Raw genomic sequence first — 19,707 nt, forward strand, 5'->3', positions numbered from 1 at the left:
GGGAATTCTGTGATTCTGTGTTTCAGTGTACAGGCGGACACAATAGCATCCACTCTTCTGAAGTGTTGTTGAAAACATTTTATCCATCGTAGCCGTTTGTGGGGCTCTGGTGAGGCCCTCGACTCCGCAAGGAGCAGAAAGAAAGAAGATGTGTTTTATTAGCAGCCGCACGCTCTCTCTCTCTCTCTCTCTCTCTCTCTCTCTCTCTCTCTCTCTCTCTCTCTCTCTCTCTCTCTCTCTCACACACACACACACACACACACACACACACACACTTCCCAAGCCCATCGTTGCCTGGTTTTGCAGAATGATCAATGCAAATGCTGTTATTTACCCAAGCCTGAAATGAAAAGACTATGGATCAATTTGATGCACTTCCATAGGCTGTGCTCACAATGGCTGGCTGGGTTTTTGTCTGTTACACCACCCCTCCCTCTTCCTCCTTGGTCATCTACCCCTCATCTGAAACAAGAAACTCCCCCCTAAAAAAAAAAGAAGGAAATATCACTAATGCAAAATACACTACGACGCCCTCTCTCATGCACATAAACAATCATCTGTACATTCTCTCTCCGTCTTCTCCTTTCAAACACACCCACAGTGACACTAGGGCTGCAGCTATCGTGTGTGTGTGTGTGTGTGTGTGTGTGTTTTGGGCTGACCCACTTTCTGTGCTTGGCCAGGCTTGTGCTGCTGTCGGTGGTGCTGTTCTGAGCTGCTGAGGGGGAGATCCCTGCAGACTCCTCTGGAACAGGCTCCAGCTCTCCTCCTGACAGACACTCACCGTGGCATGTTATCCCCCCGCGGATTGGAGACCTCTGCCTCTCTGTCAGCGTGCGTATGTGCGTTTCAGATACACCTCGATGCAGATGCACAAATGAACACTCGCAAAAATGCATGTGCACGGTGCACAGACATCAACGGCATCCTTACATGCACACAGACACGCGCGTATTCAAAGCACATACCATCCCAGATCTGTATATTTTTAATTTCCATCCATCCTCCTCCAGCTCCTCCTCCTCTCTTCCCTGTGTTTGTCTGGAGTTATTGTTTCAATCTTGCTGCATCAGGGGGCCCCTGAAGGTTATAAATTAAACATAAATGCAAATGCGCTGAGCCATTGCCCTCCTCCACCGCCCTCCTCACACACACACACACACACACACACACACACACACCCATCCTCGCCATTCAAACAGATCAGTGTGTCTGCGAATTAATAGGAGAACAGTGGGCTTTTTTTAATGAGCGAGAGAGGGAAATTAGAGTTGCAAAGCCACAGAGCGGCACACCCAGAGCTGCCGCCGAGGCAACGGCTTGAAAAGCCGGGCGCCATCATAGAATATGCTAATGCCCCAGGTCCCCTCACTGTCAGCGTTAGTGTTGCTCTAGATGAGATCTGTGCTGAGGCTTTGATCTGGGACACTGATGGGAGCTCGAATCGTCATGTGTACAAAGTACAGAGAGCAGGAAAGATGTGCACGAGGCTTGTTCTAATCAGAAAAGGTGCACACAACCAGTGATGAATCCTTAGTTTGGCACTTAACCACTGCAAATTCCCACCATATTAAGAGATATAATATTGTCCACACACACACCAACAGCAGTCCCTCTCTGTCACCGACACACTTTCTCCCTCTTCTCTCTCATATGGACTCCGGATGTAAATGTAATGTCGTCCCGGTGTGCCCCCATTGATAAATAGCCATCTGGTCCTGTTGATGCTGTAGGCTGGGCCCGAGCATATACTGAATGGTAAACACCACGGAGACTTTGTAGTTGGACCATAACCGTGTTATAGCTTTTATTCTCTGCCATATGGGCTCATAAAGACGAGCAGTAGGGAAAGGTTTCCAGGGATGTCACTCTCTTTTATTCGTCTCCAATGAGTGAGCTTCCATTTGGAAAAGTGGGATTAAGCCTCTTCCTGTCATGAGATATGAATTTGATTGTTTTTTGAATGCATGTGATATGAGGAAAAAAATCTGAAATGTATACTTTTACAATGATTTCTGTTTCAGCAATTGCCTGCTGAAAGACGAGGTGTGTTTTACTTGTATTTCTATACATTTATTTATTTTGGAACCTCCCAACTTGTACTAGCGCTGTATCTCCAGCAGGGGTCTTCCCATTGTCATGGACAGGGCTTCTGGTGATTTATCCTCACACTAAACACAAAGTATACTGCAAGACAGGAGGAATGGTGCCTGCTTGTTTTGAAGATGTGACCTGAAGCAACATTTACGCGTCGTGTAAAAATTGTGATCTCCACTTCACTTCTACTCGTCACATGTGTGTGGAGGTCTTTACCTCCACCCCTGGCATCCACATCTTCCTCACATTTGTTCCCACCACCAGCAGCCGTCATCATCACTATCGTGGCCATCCTCAGCACAACTCTCATCCCCAAATCCTTCCCTTCCCTTCCCACCCCCCCCACCCCCACTCCATCCTTCTTTCATCCGCAGCTCCCTCTGTTGATCAAATGCATCTGATCTCATCAAAGCAGACCCTCTGCTCATTCAAGTCCCAACAGACATCCTGGCTTCTTTACTAAGCACTATTTTACATTCATGTTTGAATACCATTGATGCAGTAGCATATCTTGTAGGCTTTGGTTTTGTGTGGTCCTACACTGCAGCCTGGGGTTGATTTTCTTTTTTTAAATTATTTTCCTCCCTCTATATTTATGTCATTATAGTTTTAGACAAGTTTGTGTCTGACAAGGTAAATCAAATGAAGGACAATTAAGAATGTATTTCTACTTGAAAAACATCCTAATGAGGAATAACTTTAATCTTCATCCATATTTCATTCCTCTGGACACTTAGTGGGTTTGAAGTCACCTAATCGTGCTGAATGCTGGTTTCTTTCTGCCATCACACTGAATAGATTAATAGTTTTTGTAGATTCCCATGGCTTCCTTCTTATTACAGGCTTGCTATGCTTCTTTGTTGAAGGGGAACATTAGTCCTTTCGAGGCTGAAAAGAAGTGATGAGCTGGTCGGAGATGAGAAGTGCCGTACAGATATGCAGATATTGGAGCATTATAGCTGTTGTACAGTGTGATTACATTCTTATTCCGATGGCAGCATTCTTGCGCACCGCTTGTGGTTGCGTGTCCGACTGCTGTCAGAGCTGCAGAGAACTGGCTTGAGCCGAGGGACGGGGGGGACGGGGGGGGGATCAGAGCTGGATAATGGCGTCGAAAGTCGGTTAGGCAAACTTAACATGTGCTAGTGTGTTTATTTAAATGATCAGTGTGGAGTCTGGGAAGCAGACTATAGGTGCGTAATTTGGAAATGTCCGATCAGTCGCGGCTGTTTAAAAATGATCTGAATATGTACTTTGAATGAAAGGGAGCCATTTCTCCATCGTCATCGCTGATGTTAAAGAAATCTTGACGTAATAATGACAATCTGGGAATGTAAATCAAGTCAAACTCTAGTACCACATCAGTGTATCTTGTTTGTTGTAAAATAAATCCGAACAGCAACGTGAAACCTGGAAAGAAAAGAATTCAGTGTCCGTAATGGCTCGCTACTCCAGTCCGGATTTTACATGAGACGCGCCGGAGCCCTGGAGGTGGATAAGCTGGTAGAGCCCGCTCTCTCTCATGCCATGCTGGGCCACAAGGGCTCCGGGAGACGCTGCTACATATTACTGAGAACCGGGATGGAGGAGAGGCGGAGGGGGGAAGAAAAAAGTTTCGTTTAAACCTGGCAGAGAAACTTTCACCATGAAGCCTCATTGACGCACCATTTCACCACCAGCGCTAGAACAAAGCTTGCTTTTCCACTCAACATATTTTTCAGCTCCCAGCTTGTCTTTTTCTTCCCCTCTTGTGTTATTTTCTGTGTGCAAGGCTGGTCGGGGCTTGCTGTCACTGCGCGCTGAGATGTTGGAGTGACCATGGCTGCGCAAGTGGCATCGGCTCCGACCAGAACTAATAACAAAAATAAGAAATTATCCGGCGGTTTGGGTCCGGAGCTCAATTCGGGGAAATCCGGAGGAGGAGGGACCGTACAGCGAAGTGGACCGATGCTGGGAGCCGGAGATGGGACTCTGAATAATGTAGACCATCACCGCCGAAGCGAGCTCAGCATGGTCCATTCAACTTCCACGACTCACAACGCTCCGGACGGCCACGACAAGGCAGGGAATAACCTCACGGCCGCCTCGGCGTCGACTAATTCAACCACTTCCTCGATGGAAACGGGTTTGATCGCGAACCACAAGCTGAAATGTGTGGGGAGCGGAGATCCCCCACAGTCTCAACCGCCGCCGCAGCAGCAGCAGCCGCAATTCGGCCAGTTTGCGCCACATCAGCAGCGACAGATCCAAAGTAACAACACCGCCAATAATAACGGCCAGGTGCCCCGTGGGGACAGAGGCATGGATCACCAACACCACGGTGGGAAAGAGAACCTGCTGGGGGGGCAAGAGGAGCCACAGCAGCAGCACATGCCGGGGAAAGGTGAGGGGGAGCTCACCTGTAAACCCTCGGAGAGGATGATGAGTACCAGGTATGAACACTCTAACTTGGGCCCACCGAGTAACAACTCCGAGTTTAATAACAACTATTACACTCCAAGGCCCTGCTATGAGCAACATGGCGGGCAGCAGCAACAAAGCAGTGGGATGGGGATAACGCACTCCTCGGCACATAACAGCATGGAGAACTCCCACGAAGCAGGGTACCACAACAGCCAGTACAACCAGTACCCTGCGTACCGGGCGGGCTACGGCGGCGGAGCCTACGGGATGATGGGTCCCTCTGGATGTCGGCAGCCTGGGAACATGATGATGGGCAGCAACTCCTCAGCAAGCCACGGCAAGTCTCCTCTGGGTGCTGCTTCGGGTGGCTTTCAGAGATTCCCGGGACAAAACCAGCAGCAGCATCCTTCGGGGGCCACTCCGACCCTCAACCAGCTGCTGACGTCCCCGAGCCCCATGATGCGGGGTTACGGTGGTGCCTATCAAGACTACAGCGGCCCCACGACTCAGCAGCAAGCCGGCATGGGCCTGGGGAAAGACGTTGGGCCCCAGTATGGAGCCAGCTCGACCCACTGGGGAGGGCAGCAGAGGAACCATCCTCATTCAATGAACCCAGGCAACGGAGGGCAAGGCCTCGGCAGGACGCAGGTGAGTTTTAGAAACTTCAGCCAGGTGCATTAGTGAACTGGATTTGATCAACGCTGCAATGTCACTCAATTATCAGATGTGTGTGGATCACTTAATACAGTGTGTTTGTGTGTGTGTGTGTGTGCGCGCGCACAAGGCCCACACGGAGGAGCGTGTTGGCGTGAATTATACCAAAGTTACATGTTTATTAAGGGGATTTTATGCAGAAGGAAAAAAACGCACTACACATGTAGGTCTGTAATTCGGACTTTTATTTAATAACACCTACCCTGTTGCTTTAAAGTGGAAGAAAAAAACACTTTAATTATATATAAAAAAAAAAACAACAACCCGGCTTTATGCCTATTTTAATTAGCATAATTAATATGCTGCATCAGATACGGTTTCATTTGTAAATGTAAAAAGACTGTCCTGTTGGGTAGGTTCACCTCTCTGCCGACGTGGTGTCAGACACGTTGCGAAACGCCCTGTTCTGAGGACGTGTTGTGTTCGAGGCGCTCGTCGAACAAAGTCAAATATCCATATAAACAATTTCAATAAACACTGCTCGAGCTGCAACATTTCCCATCTTTCCTTTTTGGCTGATTCGAAATATGAAGCGGACACTGCGGCCGCGGAACGACCGTGTGTCCTTCTCCGTGCGCTCCCGCGTCGGGCTGGAGCGCCTCTGCGCGCCTCGGTCGTCGCCGTGCAGCTCCGCTCGGAATTTGAATAGTGGAGGTAAACTGGCTAAAGCTCTGCGTTCTCCTGGCTCACAGTTGACACCCAGTCTGCCATCTGATTGGCTCCCTGTGGCCCCGCGGGGCAGAATGCACTCAGGAAAAAAGGAGGACTCGTGCAGGGATCTTTGACCGTGGCGGTGTAGTGATGCTGCATTCACGTCTTGTGGGAATAATGCAGACTTGGAGGCCACCCAACGCAATAATTGAAGTTGCATGAAGGTTAGCTTGCTCCTGATAAGCATTCTCTTTTCTGAACAGAAATACAAAATATCTGCAATGTCAGCTTCAAAAGAGCGAGAGGGAGATAATGAGTGCAGGCTGAATTAATTGTTATGGTAAATTGTTCATATTAGTTTGCTCCGTTTGATACAACAGAGTGGAATTATGATAAATTGCCCAACGCGTTTATTCTTTAACATTTGATGTTATTGTGGTATTGAGAAAGCCTCGCTATTCTCCAGAAGCACTCTTACTCACAGTCACAGTTGTACACAATAAACCCCGAAGCTGACTTCCACTGTCGGGCACTGCCACAGCTGGGCTCCCATGCCTTCCTCGAGGGCACATTTTGGCTGCAGTGAAAGAGAGGAAGCACTAATTATTGTGGTGTTCCTCTTCCTGTTTGCGGGATCCTGAGATGCCCCCAAACCTTGTGCTGCAACATTTTTGCCGTCAACCACCTGCAGCCAGGACGAAGGAGCCGGAGCCAGATCACAACTCTGAATCTAAACGTCACCGTGTCTCTCCTGAAGAGAGATTATTCTGTGGCTGTTTTTGATGCACGAAATTATGCGCACTGCTGGATGGCACATCTGGACGACTGGAGGGCAAGGTGGTTGAGCAGAGCTTATATTGTCTGCATCTCGCAAAACAAAAGCAGTTCATTAGCCTACATTGTTTCAATCAAAAGCAATTTGTGTTGGCTGCTGTGGAAATGAAGTGAATGTTTTAGCGTGGGAGGATTCGCTGTAGTATTGATTGTAGAAAATTATGCGCTGAGAAGATGGTGACCAGAACCACGTAGTAATCTCACTCCTCAATACTATAATTAGTGTGTATTGGTTATGAAATATTAAAGAATAAAAGACACTCAAATGAATCTCTGGTAGCTTATCAGTCCGAAAATAAAGTGAAATATACATCTATATGATTCGTATTCAGTTTTTGGGTGCAGATAATTCCAACAAACCAGCCCACTGATTCAACATTTTATGCTGCACTTTCTTTCCTCTTTGCAGTTTTCCACTTTTGGAGTAAGTGCATGTGCTAGTCTGTTTTTTCTCGACTCTACCAACATTTCAGCAGCAGTATATTCATGCTACAAAAGCCCTATGTTTAATTCATATTTGGAGCGGCAGCGCAGCTCTCCTGTGCACTGACAGGCTGTGAAGAACGCGAGCGGTGTAGTGCATAATACTGCCTCCAAATTGGCCCCGTGATATGACTGCGCTTCACTTCAGAGTGCGTTTGGTCGAAGCACGCCTCCGTCACCTGTTGGCACAGTTTCCCCTCTTTCAAATTCAATTTCCCTCCCCACTGCCTCTCTTCAGGAGCAAGCTGCGAACGAAACGAGTGCACCTCATTTACACCGGCGTGCCCTCCCGACACTCACTTCTCTGGCCACTCATCAAAATGAAGACTGTGTGTGTGTGTGTGTGTGTGTGTGTGTGTGTGTGTGTGTGTGTGTGTGTGTGTGTGTGTGTGTGTGTTGGCCCTGCTCACCGATGCTCTCACATTGTCCCAGTTTGCTTTGATTGAAGGAGAACCGAGTTCAGTTTGTGACCTTCTGTCTGCTGCTTTGAATCCGTTTTTTGTCTCAAATCTTCGTCCTCATCGTACGGCACGTAAAACGGTCGTAACTCAGCATATGTGCGGTCCTTATAATTTATTTACGTTTACATCATAAATGAAACATTTTCCGTCTCATCCTACATGTAACAAGCATAAGTCTGTTATCCATTAATCAGAACGTACACGGAGCAATGTGAGCCATTAGTAGATAATGATGAGGGCCTTGTGAGATGGAAATAGTATGTTTGCTTGAATAATGAGCTACAGCAGCGGCTCTTAAAATCCGACCTAATAAAACAAAAATGAATATCTATAGTCACTAATTTATCGCTAATATGCTCATTGTGTTGCTTTTCATTATTAGTATTTTTTCCATAATCAAAGCTCGGTAGCTCTTCGTATCAAAGCCCAGACCCAAACCCATCCTTGGTAATGTGCTTACCTTGAAATGATCCCTGCTTGCTAGTGCTCTCCAGTGCATACTGTTTACATTTCTCTCTTATGAATTATTAGTGCGATATGAACAAAGACTTTATAATGGGAGCAATGCATCAATGTCACTTTGTGTTATGCGGCTATCTCAGGGAGCCTTGTGCATAGTGATGGCCTGACTGTGGCTGCTGCAATTGAATTTATGGAACATGTTCTGCATCAGACAGACAGCCCATGGGGTCTGGACAGGAAGTGGGCAGGTGTGTGTTTGGGTGCACTGTTTTAGATATTTTGTGTGTGTGCGGGTGTCCTTGAGTGTGTGTGTGTGTGTGTGTGTGTGTGTGTGTGTGTGTGTGTGTGTGTGTGTGTGTGTGTGTGTGTGTTGGCTAAAGTCCTTCCGTCAGCAGTCCGAGCAGCCCCGCCCCTCTCCCGACGTGCCGCTCTGCCTCTCCATCGCCTCCTCTCTCCCCCCCCCCTCTCCCCCGTCACTCATTTGTTTATGTTGTTTTGTTTACATCTCTGTCTTGGCCGGCCAGCGCGGTGCTGATGAGCAACACTAGAGTGAAATTTTAATTTGCTCTGTTGCGTCCGATAACGGCCCGCGCTGCGTTTTTCATCTTCCTCGGATGAAACGCGGAGGCTGCTGAGGTAATTGGCAGGCCGGGGTTATCCCTGGTCTGCATGCGGTTTCCATAAAACGCCAATTAATTCAGATTTTTGAAATATAATAATAAAAAAATAAAAAAAACTGTCCCGTTACATCACTGGACATAAGCTTGTGTGTTATTAGCCGACTAATCAAATAATAGTATTTGTTGAATTTTTTTTGTCGGGCCCAGAATGCATTGTGAACATCCCCTGGAGTCGGAGGTTGGTATTGGGGATTTAATTGCTGCGAGCGGGTGTTGATTTTGCGTCCGCTGTTTCTCGGCTCCGTCTTATCCGAGCCGCCGGAGTCGGGGAGCAGAAAGAAGAATATCGAAACCACAGCAGTTTTGGAGTAGAAAGTTAATTGTTCATGTGGGAGAATTTGACATCTCGATCAGAATGAAATAGTCAAAATTCTTTTAGATTTGGTTTGATTGTCAGTTATTGAGAACCGATTAGGCTCCTCGTTGGATGGAGCTCTGGTCTGGTGGTCAGATGCAGATAAATCACATGACTATTGCGTCTCTTAAACCGCCAATCAAACTTACAGGGACGACTCCATCGAAACAACTGGAAACTTTAGGAATAGAAAAACAAAATGTTCTTAAACAGCAGAGTTGAACACACAGTTACACCAGCGAAAAGTCCTTCAACATTTCTTACCGGCGGTGAGCATGTTCATAAGCATACATGCTGCCGTCCTGTCTGAGCACAGGAAGGCCAGAAGTGTAGAGATGGATGGAGGGCTGCTGACTTCTGAGGAATCGGACGAGTTTACAGAGACGCAGAGAAAGAGTCAGTATGTGAACTCTGACAAATGTCAGTCCAGTTAAAATCCTCCCTCTGGGTCTCCGCCCACTTCAGCTGTGTGAAAGACAGAAAAGACAATTTATGAGCTGTCCACACACACACACACACACACACACACACACACACACACACACACACACACACACACACAAGTGTTTGTTTGTTTCTTCTAAGTGTGTGTGTGTGGCGGGCATGGTGCCAGGGCTGGTGGTGGGTGCTGTTGTGGTGCCCAGAACCCCCCTCCTCCCCCTGACCTTCACATATGCTAATTAGCCATGTGGAGCTCCTGAATGGAAGGAACCCCGCCCCCCCCCCCCTTGCCCCTTCATCCCTGGAGGCCTTTTCTCTCTCTCTCTTTCCCTCTCTCTCTCTCTCTCTCCTTCCCCTCTCTCTCTCTCTCTCTCTCTCGCTCTCTCTCTCTCCTTCTCTCTCCTCTCTCTCTCTCTCTCTCTCTCTCTCTCTCTCTTTCCTTCTCTCTCATTCTCTCTCTCTCTCTCTCTCTCTCTCTCTCTCTCCCCTCTCTCTCCCCCCTCCCTCCCCAGGTTATCCCTCTGTGTATATGCTAAAGAAATGTATGGTAGATAACAATGAATGAATTTTGAACAGATGGTGTTATTTACTGATTGTGTTCCCTGTTTGTTCTTGGTGTGTTTTCTCTCTGAATACAGTCTCTCTTCTTTTATCCCTTTCTCTATCCCTGCCTCTCGGTTAGCTCGGTAGGACTCCCAAGGGACCAGCAGTCAGTTCAGAGGTATTTAGACGGCAAGAATATCCTATCCAATATTTATACACGATACTGAACAGATCTGCCGGCGTCTGAAACTCCGTCCTGCTTCCAGTAACTGCTGACTTGACTTTACGAGGCCAAACATGTCCGTCGGTACACAGAAATGAGCAATTTTGTCATTGCTGCAATTATTGTTATTAGAAAGTAAAGGAAACCTATGACATAACCGTGCTGATTATCATCATCTCCTAAGAGGAATTCTGAAGATCTTTGCTGCACATTATATTTTGTAGAATACATTTATTTTCTTGTGGTTTGAATTTAGTCATTCTCATAAAATACACTTCTCATAACATAAAGGGAACATTTGAAGTAAAGGCCATAAGAGTAGACTCTGATCTATATATTGGCCAGCTGGTTATTTTTACTTTTTGATATCAACACTGGAATCGGCCTCAAAAATCCAGATTCAGTCAGGCGCTGGTTAAGAACCTGTCGAAGACTTTCTTTGCTTCTTGTCTTTTTTTAATTGTCTTTTTAGAAAACATTTTGATTGGCTCTTATAGTGACTGTAAAACCTCTGTGCCTGTCGTGTTTGTGTATCTTCATGTATGAATTGCATGCTGCCACCATCCAACCAGCCTGTGAGAAAATCATTATCATCAAAATCATCACCATCATCATCATCACCTTCATCATCATCTGTCACTTTCCACATCGAAGCATCTGCACTTCTCACCGTTTCCACCAGACTGTAGACTCTGCACTCCAGTCACACATCTCGCTGTTTGGTTTGAGTTGATCCTAATCAGCGCTGGCACGGTGGGACCATTTGCTCAGCTAAAAAAAAACAACACAACCAAACACCACCAGCACGCTGCTGTCTGTCGTTTGTGATGCACGGAGACAAAAATAGAAAAACGATGGGATACAGACGATGAACCGAGTTTCTGGTAATGAGGTTTTTTTTCCTGTTTCTTTGGGTTGCTTCTTTTTCTTCTCTCATGTCACGCATACTTTGACACAAACACACTCTTAAAAAGACACGTACATGTGCGCGACTGGCCAACCGCAGCCACAAACATGTTACATCTACACACCTGTGTGAGTGTTTGTGTACGTGGGTCATTTATAGACACCGGTCACAACAGGACACCGGTGGTCACTCCTGGCTGAACACCACTTCATTTAGATCAATTTCATCTCAACAATTTAGAAAACAACTTCACACCACATCCTCCTCTGTGCAGAGACGTACAGACGCACAAATGCACATTTCTCCTGGATTTGATATTTGATCCTGTATGTGGGATGAGAGGTTATGTTAGAAATCTAATTTGTAGGTGTGGAGAGGACAATTCAGTCGTGGTATTTCTGATATGGCGAGACTTGTTTTACATTCCAGCCGCTCCTCCCACACAAACCGGAGGAACTGGATCACATATTGACAACAACAGTGAATTTGATTTTGGAGTTAACATGTTTTATTTCTTCAAGATGTTAATTCATCCAAAGGATATCAATACGGATTGCGAGAGCAGATGTTTGCTGTGCGCTGTTAATCTCCCTGTACAACCTGTCTGAGAGTTTGTTAGTGCATGCACGAGTGTGCACCTCGCTGCTCAATGAACATCCATAGTTACTGTTGGCTAAACATGCAAAGGTTACTGTAATGTCAGACACATGCCAGAGGGGAGCGTGGAATACCACATTACCATAATCCATAGAAGACCGTCCCATTTGCAAACCTCGCCACGCCGGGCTGGTCGCTGCAGGAGCACCACGCTGCAGCAGGCTGAACGGAGGAACCACGACAGCGCTGCTCTGATGGAAAGACCCGAGGACGGCGTCGGAGAAAGACCGGAGTCTCACATCGCTCCTAATGTGATGCTCTTGTTGGCGTCTCCGACCTGCTGGCCGCTGGGTTCCCATGTAAACACGGTGCTCTGAATAATTCCCGTGTTAGACACTTGCCACAGTTTATTGGAATCAGACAGTAATACAGCTCCTGTGGCATTTTAATTTTACTGATGAGAAAGGGAAATTTTTCTCCAGATTCACTTCAGTGTCAGTGAGGGAATTTAGGAATGGCTTTCCTGGGCGTTATCATCAGTTATTTCCTGAAGGTTTTCCTGCAGTAACTTGCCTGCTTTTGGAATCACAACAGAAATGAGTATAAATCAACCAGTGGACTGATATTTAAAGCATTCAGTGTTAATTAGATGTTTTATGGTGGTTGAGACGCTAACATGTTGCCCTCTCACCCGCCGGGCTGGAGTCTGCACTGACAGTTGGGGTTATTGCTTTGATAATTATGTGTGCACAAGCCAGCGAAAAGGCTCTTAGTGCATTTTAAAAAAATAATTTTTTTGTATTTACAGAGCCGTTTGATGACACTGGTCTGCGCCTTCAGCGTTGTTATGAGCGATCCATTGTTTTCACTCGCATAACGGGTATTTTAATTAGTCTGTCTTTGGAAATTCCCTGTGTTGTGGTTTTCGTTGGACATTGCAGACTCTCACAGCTCCCAGACATTTCTCAACTTCTTTTCTTTTTTTCCCCCATTGGCCACATTCCAAAACGCCGAGTCATGTGTGGAAACTTGTTTAAATTCACATTTCTCTGTATTTTAAAGCACAAACAAACCCATCCATCTCTGCGCTGCTCTGCTGTTTCCAAGTCTTCGTCTTTTGGATGCGAGTTGTGGGTGACCTTGGCTGGTGACTACAGTGCCTACTCATTAAGTAGTAAAGATGAATGGTTCCATTATAGCAGGGGGAAAAACGAGCTGGGCCAATTAGTGGTAATTAACAGCGGAGAGGGCGATGCGCTCTGGAGGGCACCCTGACCTGGACTCTGGAGGGGAGCAGGGGGCACCAATATGATGGAGGTGAAGGGATATACGTGTGTATTTGTGCGTGACCCTATGTGAGGTGATTATGGATTTGTCTGTCATGGACAGGTGACCTTTTTCTTGGCCATTTGGATTTTTTGTTGTTGGCCGAGTCATGAGACCGTCCGCTGGCGTCTTAAACATACGATCAAGGGGCCGCAGGCTTTGGTACTAAATGTGGTTAGATTTAGGAAAAGATCGTTGTGTGCTTACTTCCTGAAGGCGCTGTGTTTGATCCATCCACCAACATCCTGATTGATCTCTTTGGACTCCATCACGGGACTCCCGTGCACTAAAGCTTCAAAACTTCAAACTTTAAATCGAGTGTTTAAATGTGTGTAATCGATGTCCTGGGAATGTCTTTATGTGTGTGAATAGGGATATTATGTGTTTGTATTATGAAGCAAAGTTGGACTCGTGTTTTCTTGCAGACATTCCTGCTGACAGATGGGAAAGTCACACGGGGATCCGGCACATTTGAGCAATTAGAGGTGACGAGGTCAATAGCCGGCAACACCTCCCTTTAACTTCTGACTCCTGATGCGATGTCACTCTCCCTCCTGCAGCCCTTTGGTGCAGCCGGGGAGCTTGTTAGGCAAATGTCTGAGAATAAAAGGCCCTGAAATGCCAAGCCAATACACCGTCAGCGCTAATGAACATTTTGTGATGATTTTTGTTCTTAATTGGGGATTTTTTTTTTTTTGTGCTGATCTGCAGTATTTTAGCATCTCAGCATCAAGGAGAAATTCAAGGTTGTTCACTGAGACTCTCACTGCACTCTCCCTCTGTCTCTTTTTCCTTTTCTCAGTGGCTGCACTTGATTTATTCACCCCGCCTACCTCCTGTGTTTTTATCAGTTCGTAGGTGAAATTGTCACAGGCGTGTAATCCTTCGGGTGCCACTGGCCGGGGGACTCGCACGTTAGCACGTAATGGTATTGGCTGCATGGTGTCTAAACGGCAGGGAACGCCGGGTCTCCTGTCCAACATGGAAACTCTGCAAATGTTCAATAAACCTGTAAACATGGCTGTGTTGTCACTTTAAGACACGCATGTTTGAATTGGCAGTTAGTGAGAGAGAGCATCTGTAAAGGCTGGAGATTTTTTTGAAGGTGTTTGGTAAAGTGCTAGCAAAGTGCTGCTTTCAGGGCTCCTGAAATTGCAATGCCTGGTAAATGGATGGTTTGAGGAGTATACAATGTATTAGAAGTCAATTGTGCATGGGAGGGCCTATTTTCCATATCGCTAGTCGAACAAGTGCATTACTCTGTGTGTGTGTGTGTGTGTGTGTGTGTGTGTGTGTGTGTGTGTGTGTGTGTGTGTGTGTGTGTGTGTGTGTGTGTGTGTGTGTGTGTGTGTGTGTGTGTGTGTGTGTGTGTGTGTGTGTGTGTGTGAGTGAGTGAGTGAGTGAGTGAGTGACAAAGGTAGAGAAGCAACAGCTACACACACACACGTATTCAGACCATCTATTTCCCTGTTGCTTCAGCCTGGCTCTGTCATGTCATGTGCAGGTTTGTCTGTATGGTGGGGAGGGGAGGGCAGAGGAGGGGAGTTACACTGTGGGGGTGACTACATCAGAAACCATTACCCATAATGGCCTCATTCCCCACACCCGGCATATCCATTCCCTTTTCCTCTTCTGACATTTATTTTATGACTGCTTACATATCAAATATTTAAATAAACAGAATCGGGGGCTTCGGCTGCGGTTTGCCCGGAGGGTGACAGGTGGGAGTTGTGGCGGAGGGAGCGCGGGGACGGATGATGACATTCATTTCCGAAACGAGAAAAGGGAAAAAAAAAAAAACAGGGGGGCGGGTGATGGGTGGGTGGGGGGGGGATGTCGGATCGGAGGAAAAGCAGCAGCGGAGGAGAAAAAAAAAGAGGCTTCGCTTGGCTCCTATCAAAGCGGGTGGAGGAGGGCGGCGTGGTTGGTTTTTTTTCTTACGCCTCGCAGCAGCGGTGACAGACGTGTGTGTGCGCGCACACGGGAGCGAGTGTTTAGGTGCATGTGTGCGTTGCTGTGGGGCTCATCCGTCAACATTTCCCCGGGACGCAGGAGGACGTGGGAGAAGGCCCATGTGGCTCATAAAAAAACAGTCCGCTGCACTGAAGCAATATCAATTCCACGACAACCGCCAAGGAGATCACAGCAAAGAGGGAAAAAACAAAACAATGTGTAACACAACAATGAGAGTAGGTAGAAAAAAAGAAAGGACAGAGGGAGATGAAGGTGAAGAGGAGGAAGATTTATCTCGTGTTTCCTCAGGAGAGGAAGATGGAGAGAAGGTGGGCAAAGACTGTGAAGGGGAGAAAGAGAGAAAGGTGTGTATATATTTATAGATATATATAGATATATAAATATATAAGTGGAGAGGCAGAGTGGTCCTGGGGTGCAGGTGGCCAGTGTTGCCGGGCTGCCGTCGGTGGGAGGCCCATTACTGTCAAGCTAATCTTAAAATAATTAATTGCGAAGTCGACGCTTTTTAAAGAGTATTGTAATTGAATCCTAAATTAGGCTTGGGAAAGGGGACGCGTCCTGCTTTGCTGCAAGTCTGTTCCCATTCTGCGCGCACACACACACACACACACACACACACACACACACACACACACACACACACACACACACACACACACACACACACACACACACACCAGTGGGTCGTGTGTGCAGGCGGGTGGAAGGAAAAAAGAAAAAGACAACAGGCGAAGGAAATGCTAATGAAATGCATATTTGGGGAGAAAGGGGCCATCTATAATTTAGCTGTTCCCTTTGAATGTGAATGATGTGTGTGCAAGCGCTGTGATTTATTTTTGTTGTGCAGAGGGATAATTCTGTCAGAGTAGGCTTTTATTCTTGTAAACAAATGTGGGGAAAAGAGCAGAATAAAAGTGGAGTAATAAAGTAAACAGAATGGTATGAATACATTTAGCTGCTGGCATGAATAATTTGTATACGGGACGAAGGGGTTTGATGAAAGAGAGATGACAGATAGGAGAGCTGCGATATTGCCTGATGAAATTTTTGGATTGGCCTCCAATTCCCTGTTTCCTGGCACTCGTGTTCATTTTGTTTTGGGGAAAAAATGGATTAATTCTGTGCATCTCTTCCGTCTCCTCACCCGGACACATGCACACACCCTACATGCACCTTATAACCCCTCAGATCCTCCAAGGAGACTCTCCTTAAAACAAGCAGCTCAATGTGCTTTCACTTACCCACTCTGCTGCTGCTGGATGACCCCTGCACAACTATAGGCTGTAGAACTTACTGGATCAAAGCTCTTGGAAAAAGGGTCTGCCCTCCATAAACGTCGGCCTTGCTCCATAACTCTGGCAGCAGCCCGGGAAGAACGATGGAACAGGGTGTGGGGTCAGGGAGACAGATTTGCAAGGCAGTAATGGAAACTAAGTCAACAGATGCTTTTTGTGAAAATGAAAAAAAAAAAGTAGAAGGACAACAGGAGGGGGGGGGGGATAATGTGGAGGAAAGTTCAGTCTATATTGTCATCATCATGAGCTGATTTTTAAATGGCTTCATATATCTTTATTTCTTTGATTTGTTCTCTCATAAGCACACAGAAATGACTGGATTAAGTAAAATGAGAGTTGCAGTCAGCTGTAAGTATTTTTGTGACACTCAGGAACCAGTCTAACCGCTCCACCAACATGTTGGCCCTTGCTGCCGGGCTCCCTGATGCACTTGGCTGTGCACTTGAAGCGCCGCTTTACTATCACCTGTTATTATAAACCCTTTTCACAGCAGAGATCCATTGAAATTCTTTCGCTCTGCGGTACAAGAATCTGGCTGCATCTGTATGACAAATCAAACGTTCCTCATGCTGTTTCCCCAAATGTTTGAACCCTATTCAACTCCTATTTGGCCCAGATCTGACAGCTATAAACTTGGCTCAGAACATACCATTTTCTCCTGCCTGGCTGGGATGAATAACAGCAGAGAGGACAATATTGTGGTCTAGCTGAGCACGGCTGACTCTTCTGTGTCTGTGATCCCTCTATCAATAAGGAACACAGGCCTGTCAGAAGGCCTGCCAACTGTCTGGCTGTCCACGCAGCCTGCTCTCTACGCAACATCTGGACACAGATGGTACACACTGATCACACACACACACACACACACACACACACACACACACACACACACACACACACACACACACACACACACACACACACACACACACACACACACACACACACACACACACACACACACACAATACTTGCATGTTGTACTGATACTGGCAGACATTCACAGACATGCTGCCTTTACAGTTGATACCTGTTATACCTGTGAATCCATACATTCATATCCACATATTTAGAACATAATTTGTACATGTGTAAAGCATATATATATGTATACATACACACACACACACACACACACACACACACACACACACAGTATGAGTAAATGCACACAATAAATAGTTCACACACACTTTCTTTCATAGAATTTAACACGGTGAAATCTGTGTGTTGCAGCCAAAGATCTGTTGCCTCTTCGGGGAAATATACACATTCCTTTAATATGTCTGGCTTTTAATGAAAACCTGAACATGGAAGGTCAGTCAAGGATTGGTGAAACAACTCGTGATCAGTGCACGTACGTGGTTACAATGTATGTATGTGTGTATATATATATATAGATATATATAGATATATATATAAAATGTGGTTTTTTTTATGAGAGTAGGATTTATCTGTTTTCATTCATCATGTATTAAGAACATCTGTATGAGGCTGATGGAAACTCATTTTGTTCTTACTGGAGATGTACGTCGTCTGTTTCCGTATGATCAGGTTGAAGTCTAATTAAGGTCCTTTAACTGCAAATATCCCTCAGTTTGCCCAGTCATATGTTATTCATATGGTCCTCCCTAAACATAGATGCCCTGGGGTTTCAGTGATAATGGGAGTAAATGGTGGAGTTCAGTGTGAGTCAGAGGTGTATATGCGGTCAGACCATGCATCAGGGCTCCCTCAGGCCTGGAGCCTCATCGATCCGACCGAGATCCCCCACCTCATGTTCCCAGCCAACTTCGGTGATTGATTCCCAGTCAGGACCCGGGAGATGGGAGGCCTGGCCCGGGCTGACGGAGGCTGGGGCCTCCCAGAGGGTGAGCTGGAGGGGCTGTGGGCAGCGGGGGGGGGGGGGCAGAGAAACCTATTTCCAGGGCCCCTAACCTAAGTCGAGGAGACCATTTCTGGAGAAGCCTTCACAGCGGGGTGGAAGAATGGAGGCTCACATTCATTACAGGAGAAAATTAAGGCCACATCTGCTGCTGCTATATGGAGGTGTGGGGAACAGCCAGAAGAGGGGGCGGCGCTGGAGTGTGTTTGAGAGCGAGCTTATGAAAGGTGAAAAGGTTGAGAGATATTGGTGTGTGGGGGGTTCACACACACACACACACACACACACACACACACACACACACACACACACACACACACACACACACACACACACACAAAACAGGCTTCTCTCCATGTCCCGTTACGGTGGTTGAACGGAGAGGGAAAAAAATTATATGAAAATCAATTTTTTTTTTCTAATTAACTTTGTAAATTTCCAGCTGAGCTATCAGACGTGGGGACCTCGTGTGTCGTGCCGAGTCCGATAATGAAATCAATTAGGTTCAAATTGTTTCAGGTGACTTTTAATGAGTATCTAATATCTGCCTGAGGAGGGAAGGTCAGGATATCTGTTTGTTATTTGTGTTTTTGTTTTTTTGTTTTCATGTGATGGATCGCCCGCAGGAGAAATATGGATGCTTCCACCCGGGGGGACTGGGCAGTGCTCCAAAACAAACTGCCTGATTGTAAATCCTTGTTTTTAGTGGGAAACCTCTTCAACAGCACCACAGGGGTGACCTAGTTTGACAACTTCCTTTTTTTAGATACTGTAGACATTTCTATTAATTAATTCCTTGACAAAAGACATTTTTATTGAGATAATGCACCTGTGTTTCAAGAGGAGGAGGACGGACATAAAAAAGCTTAATAACAGGGAGGGAGACTTATTGTGGTCTTGCTTTTAGATATTTTCGTATTCATAATTTACTCTGCTCCCCCTCCTTCAGTGGCCAGCCTCCCAGCCTGAGGAGCTCGTTAAGCTTTGCCTTACAGGGAAGACTAATGGATGGCAGAGAAAGCCCCCTCAGGACCCTTTAGCATCGTTTCTGTTGGTCTGCTCGCTTAGTATTCACTTATGTATTTTCACCCTACTCTGAGCACAATATCATGAATAACCATTGCTAATTCATAAACACACTTGGCGATACGGGACCTCGTTCATAATTATCCGAGCCGTAGAAAAGCAGTTCCTCTCCAATACCATTCCATTAGCAAAGGTGGTGATTTCCAAGAATAAGGGGGAATCTAGCCTGCATATTTAATACCAGCCTTTCCGCTCGGCACCGGGAGACGTGGGAAGCAAAAGGGCAGCACATTTACTCTTAATAGCCTGGTCTCTTTCTTTGGGGCAGATAGAGTTATTGTTATTTTTCC

The 19,707-nt window shown here is 46.3% G+C and overlaps 1 protein-coding gene across 4 annotated transcripts in view; it reads left to right on the forward strand.

Moving 5' to 3' along the window:
- The first annotated feature begins 3,217 nt into the window (after window positions 1-3,217).
- The window catches only part of LOC138632947 (AT-rich interactive domain-containing protein 1B-like), a 158,672-nt gene continuing 142,182 nt past the window's right edge, over window positions 3,218-19,707 (forward strand). For all 4 annotated transcript variants that reach the window (XM_069718869.1, XM_069718871.1, XM_069718872.1 and 1 more), the window contains exon 1: window positions 3,218-5,148. In XM_069718869.1, coding sequence (XP_069574970.1) covers window positions 3,916-5,148 — 1,233 coding nt within the window. In that variant the 5' untranslated portion in view covers window positions 3,218-3,915. The remainder of the gene's footprint in view (window positions 5,149-19,707) is intronic.

The sequence above is a fragment of the Brachyistius frenatus genome, unplaced genomic scaffold (assembly GCF_029030835.1).
Source record: "Brachyistius frenatus isolate BFR_SWC_R1_liver_20210118 unplaced genomic scaffold, ASM2903083v1 Contig_201, whole genome shotgun sequence".
NCBI classification, from domain to species: Eukaryota; Metazoa; Chordata; class Actinopteri; family Embiotocidae; genus Brachyistius; species Brachyistius frenatus.